The sequence below is a fragment of the Carassius gibelio genome, chromosome B17 (assembly GCF_023724105.1).
Source record: "Carassius gibelio isolate Cgi1373 ecotype wild population from Czech Republic chromosome B17, carGib1.2-hapl.c, whole genome shotgun sequence".
NCBI lineage: Eukaryota > Metazoa > Chordata > Actinopteri > Cypriniformes > Cyprinidae > Carassius > Carassius gibelio.
The window spans coordinates 28,279,898-28,290,760 of NC_068412.1; the positions used below are offsets into that span (position 1 = coordinate 28,279,898).

The 10,863-nt window shown below is 37.8% G+C and overlaps 1 protein-coding gene across 2 annotated transcripts; it reads left to right on the top strand.

The window, feature by feature from the left end:
* The first annotated feature begins 2,419 nt into the window (after window positions 1–2,419).
* Window positions 2,420–7,451, top strand: zbtb42 (zinc finger and BTB domain containing 42). 2 transcript variants are annotated; one of them, XM_052581094.1, is made up of 3 exons: window positions 2,420–2,587; window positions 4,444–4,867; window positions 6,355–7,451. In XM_052581094.1, exons 2-3 carry the CDS (start codon window positions 4,458–4,460, stop codon window positions 7,250–7,252), a joined length of 1,308 nt encoding a protein of 435 aa, XP_052437054.1. In that variant the 5' UTR covers window positions 2,420–2,587; window positions 4,444–4,457; the 3' UTR covers window positions 7,253–7,451. The 2 variants fall into 2 exon arrangements, with proteins under 2 accessions (XP_052437054.1, XP_052437055.1); XM_052581095.1 differs by lacking the exon at window positions 2,420–2,587 and adding an exon at window positions 2,992–3,237.
* The last annotated feature ends 3,412 nt before the right edge of the window (window positions 7,452–10,863 follow it).

Sequence of the window (10,863 nt, forward strand, 5' to 3'; positions counted from 1 at the left end):
CACAAACTACAGCCAACCTCTCTCTCCGGACAAGAGAATGAAACACATTACATCAGAGTCTGAGAAAAATCAGTGTCTATACCGATGTCAGTCAAACAACCGATTATAGTCCTCTTTGTTTGCTGTTGATTCAAAAAGCACTTTCTCTTGCTCATCCTCAAGTCAGACAAGATCAGGATGAGTTTGTTTCTTCATCGGGTTTGGAGAAATGCAGCATTGCATCAGTGTCTCATCAATGGATGCTCTGAAGTGAATGGGTGCCGTCAGAATGAGAGTCCAAACAGCTGATAAAAACATCACAATAATCCACAGCAATCCAGTCCATCAGTCACATATTTGTTAAGAGGTGTTTTGGCTAGTAAACGGTGCTTTATTTGTGCAGATTTCTCTCCTGATTCAGGTGAGACTCCTTTTCACATATTTTAGCAGTTTGAACATCTTAAAAATGGACTTGTTTCTTACAAACATGCAGCTTTTGTCTTCTCAAGATGTTAACTGATGGACTCGAGTGGATTACTACAATGTTTTTATCCGCTGTTTGGACTCTCATTCTGACGGCACCCATTCACTGCAAAGCATCCATTGCTCAGACACTGATGCAATGCTACATTTCTCCAAATATGTTCACATGAAGAACCATTTTTGGTTTCCCAAATGAACAGTTTTTAAATGTATGAACCTTAAAGAACCTTCTGTGCAATGAAAACCAATAATAATAATAATAAAGAAAACAATTTTATCTCCAGTGTGAAAGAGCAGCCCAGATGAGCTAGTACAAGAGGAATCCAAACCTCAGAGTATTGTAAGAACAGCCTGCTTAACCAGTCCTTTAGAGAAGCTTCAAATGGCCCTTTCAAAGCACTGGACAGCTGGAGTTTGGACAAAAGGTGACCTGAACAGTTGCAGAGGACACGAGATGAGCAGCTGCAGCTCCTGCTCACGTCTGCGCTGCGTCTACAGGATCAACAACAGTTTGAGTGTTTGTATGGAAGAGCCATCCCAAAATAGCCCTGTGACGATGTTCTTCTGCTGCTTCTACTCATGAAATGTGTCAACTGCAGTTCTGTTGTGTGAAAACCAGCTGCTTTGTTTCAGTCACACTTACATTTATCCGTTTAGCAGATGTTATTAATCGAATTCATTGAATTCTTACATTAGAAGTGATGCCAAGCAAAGTTACAAAGTAGGCTGTAGATGCAACGGGTTGGATTTTTACTACATGGAAAATTATCAGCTATAATTAAAACAAACATGATTTCAGGGAATGTATCAATATATTTTGTCAGTCTCTTTTGCTAAATGAATAAAACCTGATGCTCATGTTCTCCAGGTTGATTTGAGACGGTCAAAAGAGCATCTTGAGCTTTTGTAAAATAAAGAAAATCTTGAACTATTTTTAAAACGTGTTTAAAATATTTTGTATTATTGTTCAGAGTCCTAAATCATTCAGTTTATGTTTGTCCAAGTGTTATTAAACTAATATTCCAAGTAAGAATATTTTTATTGATATTGTTGTATGAACAGAGTAACTTTTCAGGTGAAAATTGTTAGACTGTAGTGCGAGTCAGTGCCAAGACATTCCAGCTCAGAGCAGGATTAGCTTCGATTAGATCCCAGCAAACGCTCTGCTAGCACACAACACATCAGCGCTCTCAACAAAGACCACAGGAGGAGGGGCAGCACCTCAAAGGGCCTCTAATTATACACTTAGATGTATTGAAAGAGAGGAATGCATTTAGGCTGGATGGGTTTGAGAGGATCATCGCAATTTGCAATCTAAAAAATAACTTTAGCATCAAGAGCCCTCTCTAAAAACACTTCATTCACCTCTTCACCTCACTTTGTGTTTGCAAATTTTTCTTATTTTAAGCTTTTCTTCTAACCAGAAATGCACCAGGCAGGTGTCATATTTAAAACAGTTTACTAAGTCAATAATAAAAATTAACCGATTACAGTCACTTCATGTAAAATTTAAATATCGCATATTAAGATGAATAAACCCCAAAGCATAAAAAGTAAACAAAAAATACTACATAATAGATTTTTTAATGCACAACCTCAAGACATAAAATGCATTAATAATTTTGAAATTTAACCATTTTATTAAATTAAAGCAGATATTGCAACTTGTGAATAAACCCCCAAACATAAAAAGATCTAAAAGAAAATTTTACAAAGGCAAAATAATAGATTTTTTTTTTACAAATACACACACACACACACATACACACATACATACATTATATATATATATATATAAAACTTTACATATTTGTTTTATTTTATTTTATTTATTTTTAGCACAAATAAATGGTCTTTTATGAAATGCAGAGTAACACAGCTGTAGTTTAAGTGAACTCCGCTACTTACTGCCCCAGTGTGAGTTTGTCCTGAAGTACAGTACACTGGTGTTATCGCGAGACTGGACCATTAACAACCTGCTTGACACACACACACAAACACACACACACACATTCAGCTCGGAGCTTCACCACACCGGACTCGAATCGCTCCGAGGAGCGGAAACACAGACTCAACATCTGGACACACACCATGAGAGCACGCGGCTTCATCTGAGGACACAGCGGTGAGTGCGCGCTTTGATCTGGACTCAGTGTGACACAATGTTTCCGCGGCGCGTTTGATCCCCGACTCTGTCCGCGATCCGCGAGTTTATAACGTGACCTGAGCCACATCAGCGCACGGGATGTTTGGGCGTGAAATCGGGCATTAAAGGAGGAGACAAGCGAGTAAAAGTTCCGAGTAATTCACCGCTGTCTTGTTCTCGCGAGTTTGGTTTAAAATAAAAGTGTCCTGTCATGAGCTCGAGCGCGCCTCCAAAACTTTAATATCAGCGAGACGCTTCCATATAAAATCGTATTAAAATTCTAACGCCTTAAAAGTCAAAAACTCAGAGAGGTTTGGGGTTTCTTTTGAGGAACATATGGCATAAAGACACAGCTGGAGATTTGAGGCTGATGTCAGAGCAGCTGACTCTACCCGAACACACGCGCACACGCACACGCACGCGCGCTCTTTCTCCGCTCACATGGACGAGAGGTTGCATTCAGTCGTCTGCTCTGGATCTGTTCTCTTTATTGAGTTGATGTGATGTTTTAAGATGTGAGATGTTGTTTGCGCGTGACTGGATTGACGCTCGTGCACCGCTGCTGTTCGATGCGAAGCGCAAAGTGAAGATCAACTTGTGTGAGCTTTGAGAGAAGAGGGTCTGTTGAGGTTTGCGATCATTATTTGTTATATAGTCTAAGCTTCAATGTTTAAACAACTCGATTCTTGTGCACTGTCTTGAAATCATTTCAATATTTGACATAAATCTCTGATGCACGAATTATTTTTAATGATATTGCTTTTGTTCGTCTTTGGTGGCATGCATGCTGTGTGAAGTAAAACAAACGATTCTTTTGTAGCTTAGAACTATAATTCTGAGACAGCTGTTTGTTGTGCATTAAAAAGCATGTTTGAAACTCTAGTAAAATGTCAGTTTTTGACAGATATACTGCAGCTGCGCGGTGCAAACATCTTGGTTTTTAATCTAAGATATCTTTGGTGGCCTATGTGGTGAATTAAAGTGAAATAAAAGTCTGTTTTGTAGCTTAGAATTCCGAGATTGTTGTGCATTAAAAAGCGTCTCTTAAAATCATAATCAAATGTACATTTTTGACACTGGATACAATGTAACATCTTGGAAGCACAACTGTTTTTTAATGTAGTAGGTGTTTGTCTCTATGTTGAATTAGAAGTGAAATTATTATTTTGTAGATTGAAACTATAACTCTGATAAAAAAAAAAAAACATTTTTGCATGTCAGTTTTTGACATTTATTTTAGATGCACATTGCAAACATCTTGGAAGAGCAACTTGTTTTCATATATTATGATAATGTATGTGTACCATATGTTAAATGAGCAGTGAGATAAACAATTCTTTTGTATCTTGAAACTATAAATCAGAGACAGCTGACAGCTTCGAAACTCAATTAAAACGTCCGTTTTTGACAGACATGCATTGCAAACATCTAGGAAGGACAAAATCTATTCCTTTTGTATGTTGAGTTAGAAGTGAAAAGCAAGAACGTACAAGAACAAAACTGAGTGTTTTAAATGTTTATTTATAATGTGGCCGCATGATCTTTCTCAATGGCCTTCGGTGTGTTTGCATGCTGAATCAGAAAGATTTTCCGTGAACAATCTTTACAAGTTGTTTATTTTATACGATGCAGATTGTTTCACAGAAAAATAACTTCGTCTGCATACATACGAGAAGTGCTAGAAGAAAAGCAAGCATGCAGCTTGGAAACCCACAGGCTGTGTTTGTAATGCAGCACACAGCTACTTTTGTTTGTCTCCGGCGGTCTGTAGATGCACCGTTGTGAATGGCCGCCCGGCGTTTACTTAACATCCAGTTTTTCCTGTTTTCCGGCAGATCACGCCATCAGCATGGAGTTCCCAGACCACAGCCGGCAGTTACTGCAGTGTCTGAGTCAGCAGAGACACCAGGGCTTCCTCTGCGACTGCACTGTGCTGGTGGGAGACACACGCTTCAGAGCCCACCGAGCCGTCCTGGCCTCGTGCAGCATGTACTTCCACCTCTTCTACCACGACCAGCCGGACAAGAGAGACGTGGTGCATCTGAACAGCGACATCGTGACGGCGCCGGCGTTCGGGCTGCTGCTGGAGTTCATGTACGAGGGAAAGCTGGAGTTCGGCGCTCTTCCGGTGGAGGACGTCCTGGCGGCAGCCAGCTACCTGCACATGTACGACATCGTGAAAGTCTGCAAAGGAAAGCTGAAGGATAAGGAGCTGTGTGAGGTGGAGTGTGGCGAGAAGGCAAACACTCACTCCGACAGGTAATATAGTGTGACCTTGCATGCATACAAGCTCCCCAGGCAAAGAAAAGTGCTCTAGTAAAATGATTCTAAAGTACTTCTTAAAGAGACACTGCTGGAAAAACAGTTTTTTTGTTCTTGCACCGGTCAAGGTTTTTTTCAGACTTATGAAGTGTTTCATCTATTTGTGATTTCAGTCACAATACATGTTTTTAAAAAGGCCATTTTCTTAATATGAGTTTTTTCCACTACACTGAGCCATCAGTTTCCACTTCAGTAGCACTAAAACACACCAAACTTAACATTTTTATTCCTGTCTGGACGTTTTTATCATTTATATCATTCACTTGATTATATACAACATCTTATTTCCTCCCAAAACTGTAAAGATATATTGTTTTCGGAGTATTCAGTGTAAAGAAAATCCTCTTAATATGTCAAAACATTGAAACTGACTTCATCCAGATTTTTTCTGCTAGACATCTATGCAGACGAGTGCATATTTAATAAAACAATGCCTACTTTGCATATTTAAACCTTAAATTGGTGTTATTATCAGTGTAATCAGTTAACTGGGTAAATTAGGCGATACATATTAGTACAATTTTTAATATCTTCTAAGTGGACTCAACTGTGCTCTTCTGGGACACTATGGATATGAACTTAACTGCACTTTTAACACACTATCTCTGTATTTGACAAATGCATTTAGTTTTTCATCTTTCATACACTCAAGTGTACTCCTAATGCATTTTTTAAGTCAAAGTGAGTATGTTAAAAGTGCATTTTAGTTTATTTTCACAGTGTCCCAGAAGAGCAGAGTGGCTGTGCATTGGAAACATCTTCTCGTTTTTAATGTAGTGTGATGTTACTTTTGTTTTCAGTGACCTTTATGTTGAATTAGTAGTGAAATAAAATTAGCTTGAGATAACATTAGTGTCCTGCAGCACATCAGTGTCACAGACGTATATTTGGAGAAATAGACAACGAGTCACAATTATACATCTCTCTTTTATGACAAAAATCATTATGATATTAAGATAAGATCATGTTCCATGAAGATATTTTGTAAATGTTCTACCATAAATATATCAAATTAGGTTTATGCATTGCTTATTAGAGAAAACTTTAAAGATTATTTTCTAAATATTTAAATGCACTTATTAATTTTTTTGCAACCTCAGATTCCAGATTTTCAAATAGTTGTATTTGTGTTTGTCTGTACGTTATCGGTGTTTTTCTTCTGAAAACTTTTACTTTAAACACCATTTAATTCCAAATCACATTAGAAATCTCGTAGTTTCTTACTTTGACCCAAGTAAAAGTTTTATATTTTTAAGTATTTTTGAAATCCAGTGCAGTAAAAAGTATGATATTTTGCTTTGTAATTCAGTAAAAGTACAGCACAGATGAACCCGAGTACAGTAAAACCCTTCACTAGTTTGATGGTGAACCAGAAAGCTTTTCTGCAAGATTAAGCCTCTTTTTTTCTTCTTTTTGTCGTGAAGGTCCCCGGGTCTTGTAGGTGTCAATTATGTGTCCGCCGAGGCCGAGGCCTGTGTCCGAACAGCTGGAAAAACAAAAGCTGATGTCAGTAGTTCATCCGTCCCGGTGTCCCAGAGGTCGGATGACACGGAGCGAGCGCTGGATTTATCTTTCAAGCCTCTGTCGAGTCGAGACGGCTTCCACCCCTCCTTCGTCTCGGGACAGCTGGCCCTCGACAGCCAGCAGCAGGGCACCGAGCCACTTGTTAAAGACGAACATGACTTGCTGTCAGAGCAGGAGGACGGTGATCCGGTGAGCCCGGAGAGCCAGCGCTTTGGGAGTTCAGTGGTGACAGGGTTCACTGCCCTCTTCGCTGAAAACAAGGCTCCGGACGACGAGCTGATGGAGGAGGAGAGAGCGCTGCGTGTGCGTCCAGAGCACCACCTCCGGGACAGCGAGGGCGAGGATGAAGACGACCTGGCGTCCTCCGACATCTCCACGTCCAGCGGCGTTCTCCTCCCGCAGGTCTGCGTGTGTCCGCTCTGCAGCAAGGTCTTCCCGAGCCCACACGTGCTCCAGCTCCACCTCAGCTCGCACTTCAAGGAGAAAGACGGCGTTCGCTCCAAGCTCTCGCCCGACGGCTCCGTCCCGACCTGCTCGCAGTGCGGCAAGACCTTCTCCTGCATGTACACGCTGAAGCGGCACGAGCGCACGCACTCCGGCGAGAAGCCGTACACCTGCGCACAGTGCGGGAAGAGCTTCCAGTACTCACACAATCTGAGCCGGCACGCCGTGGTGCACACGCGAGAGAAGCCACACGCGTGTAAGTGGTGCGAGCGGCGCTTCACTCAGTCCGGAGATCTGTACCGACACATACGCAAGTTCCACTGCGGCCTCGTCAAGACGCTCGCCATCGGATAACGGCCGCGCAACCACATCCTTTTCTAGATAATCAATCATTAATAATATCCAGTATTTTGCAGGTTCATTAATGACTGTAAAACACTATTAGTGTCTCGAACAATCAACAGTTTGATGCACTCGGGTTTTTGACATCATATATGTGTGTGTGTGTTATTTAAATATAATTAAAATATATTGTATATTTCATAAATGTTTTTATTTTAACTATTATATACATAAAAATATATATTTTATACATTTCACACACACACACACACACACACACACACTTTAGTGCTGTCAAACAATTTATCGCATCCAAAATAAGTTTTCGTTTACATAATAAATGTGTGTGTGTGTAATGTATATTTATTATGATTCTATAAATACACACACATCCATGAATATATTTCCGAAAAATGTTGTTTATATTTAAAATATATTTATATATAATTTATATTAATATAAATATGTACATATAATTATTTTCAAAATATATACTGTATGTGTATTTATTTATATATATATATATATATATATATATATATATAATTACAGTACACATATATATATATATATACATTATGTAAACAAAACTTTTTTTTTTTTTTTGCAATTAATCGCGATTAATTTTGACAACACTAATATATATATGTATGTATATATGTGTGTGTATATATATATATATATATATTTACACACTACACACAAACACAATGTCAAAGTCTCAGATGCATCAAAATATTGATTAACAATAAAAAGATTGATTATATATATGTGTGTGAATGCAGTGCACTGATGAACCAGTCCTGCAGCTCCGTCCAGAAGATTTGCTGTAATTTATTACAAATGATTTGAGCGTCTGACAGAGAACGTTGTTTTGAAGTACTGTATGTTGATGAAGTTGTGTGTGTTTCTGTCTCCTGAAATGTTTCTCTGAAGCACTTAACAACAGTTAAAGTGACGTGGTCTTATAAAGCCGCTGGACCGCGGTCAGGATTACCTGGATTTGATCAGATCGTAGCGTTTCGATGGAGGTCTGGGTTCAGAACGTCGATTCTTCAAATAGTTTTTTGTGTGTGTGTGTGTGTGTGTGTGTGTTGTTTTATTTCATATCTCTTTCTGCAAACAGAATTACGGTTGACGCACTGCTGACTGAATCTCAGAAAAGCTGTTTTCTGCTCATCTTTATGTAGTGACCGTAACTAGCACTAAAGATTGATGCTGTACGTTTCATCGGTCCTGATAAACTTGATTAGTTATTTATTAGCAGGTTTAGATCTGCTCTCTAATGTTGGGATAATCGATCAGTTGCTGTATGTGAGAAGCTGATTTCATCGAGCACTTCACTGATAGATTCAACACTCATATTCTGTAGGCTGCTATTTCTAACGGTGTATTTAATGTACATATGTGTTTTAATTTATCAGATCAGTGTCACATTTGATTCAGGATGACTGAAATCTCTGGTAAAAGCTGCAGTTTTTCACAGTCTTCCAGTTTAAATCACAAGCACAAACATCTGAATGACATGAAGACGCCCACAGATCTGATATTTCGGATCATGCACATGTAAAAGCAAGCGTGCATCGTATTCTGTTGCATATCTGCATCATGATGCAGTTTATGTATGTTTTTAAAATTTCCTTTCTGTGCAAATTAATATCATGTTACACTGGAGTCTGTGGGCTAACGGAAGATTTTTGTGCATTTGAATGTTGTCGTTTTTTCTTATTTTGAGGATCATATGTACACTTGATTGTTGAGATTCAGATTTCTGATGCTGTTCAACATTCATAAACGCTGATATATGAATGCAATAATGAAGTCATCAGAACAACCGATGATTTTCAGTAATAATATCTCTTTTTTTCTGAATAACTGCTGTATATTTACAGTAATACCGCATTATTGTCTTCTAAAGGTTCAGACTGTGAAACTGTATAATCGTAATTAATATTTATTGTGCAAAATTTGACTGTATCGCAGAATTTTGACTTGTGAAAGATGATACTAAGTTGAGACTTTTTAATAGACTTTGTAGAAGTGCCATTAGATGTAATATAATTTTTTGATAAACAAAAGCATATTTTATAGGAAACAAAAGCTTCATTGTTAGTCCTCTAGTGAATGTAGATGACAATCTGTTTGAGTTGATTTTGCCTGAATTCTTTGGTAACTTATTTGGATTCTTTCTTTGTTTGTGTGTTTGCGCTTTGCTCTTTTTCTCTTTCTTTCTTGGTTTCTCTCTTCATTCTCGGGCACATTGTGTCTGTTTGTTTGTGCTGTGAAAATGTGACAATCTTTATCCTGATCTTTATTTAGCTCAAGCATAGATTAAACATCATTTTCCGTGGAATTGTGCTTGTTTTTATTTATTTTATTTTTTTTTTTTGAAAAATGCTTGAGCGACATTGCATTTCAGAAAAACTGCATTCAGAACAATATGAATATTTATAGTTTTTATAAAATTATATATTTTTTAAATTCTGCAGGTGACTGGAAAAGTTAAGGGAATGTGTGCGGTGAAATTTCAGAGTTGAATTCAAGAAGAAATAATGGAATGTTTTTTCTGTTCATCTGAAAAATATGCAATATAATAAAGTTGGCAACATATATATCAGTAGGGATAAATCAGTAGGGTTTTTGTAAAAAAAAAAAAAAAAAAGGTGCTTCTGTAGGCTTGATTTTTTTTTTATGGAAATAAAAAAAATTCTAAAAAGTTCTAAAAAATAATATTTGCTTCTGTAGGCCTGAAAAAAGGAAATAAAATAACTTAAAATAAAAATTAATTAAAAAATAATGATATTTGCTTCTTGTAGGTCTGATAAAAAATGAAAAATAAAAATAACTTAAAATAAAAAATACATAAAAAAATTATATTTGCTTCTGTAGACCTGAAAAAAAAAAAGATTTTTTTTTTTAATCAGTCCAGAATGTGTTTCCAATCTAACTCCACAGTATTTTTGGCATAAATTCATCATCTGTAGAATCCAGTTAAATTATACAGATCTCAACATAGATGCCCTCGTCTCCATAAAACTTCAAAACTACACAAAGTAAAAGAATACATGACCCAGACGACTTTACTAAAATATTAGAGTCTCGAAAAATTCTGGAGGTAATATAACTTTCCTAATTTCGCCCAGCTTCATTATTTCATTGCTCTTTTTGAGTGTAATCTCAATGAAAAGATCTTTTAAATCCTTCCAGGTGACTGGAAGACTCGGAGACCAAATGCATGTGAGCCAGGAACAAATGACCTTTAAACGTCTTTCCAAGGAGATTCCCGTGTGTCTGTGGAGATCTGTGCACAGAAAACACTTCAGCTTCTCCTCCATACAGAAGATGTTGTAGATGTGAGATATAAAGCAGGTGCTTCACATTCAGTTTTAACCCTTGAAAAGATTTCATTCATTTTTATCTTTAGGAAAAAAAAAAACGCCTCGTTCGCAGGACGAGAAATGCGTAGCTAATTTGGAATCTCAAAGCCAATTCACTGGTCATTTTCTTAGTGAGCGAGATGCTAATTATTCTCCGGCTGCACATGTAAAGCAATCCAGCTGCTCGGCGGTGATTCCCATGACCCTGCCCCCATCCGCCCCCTGCAAACAGCCCGACTCTTTTGT

Bases quoted from the DNA above. Each gene is read 5' to 3' on its own strand.
- zbtb42 (XM_052581094.1), top strand. From the start codon at position 4,458: ATGGAGTTCCCAGACCACAGCCGGCAGTTACTGCAGTGTCTGAGTCAG. The intron at 4,868-6,354 runs GTAATATAGTGT...TTTGTCGTGAAG, and splicing joins GCAAACACTCACTCCGACAG to GTCCCCGGGTCTTGTAGGTG.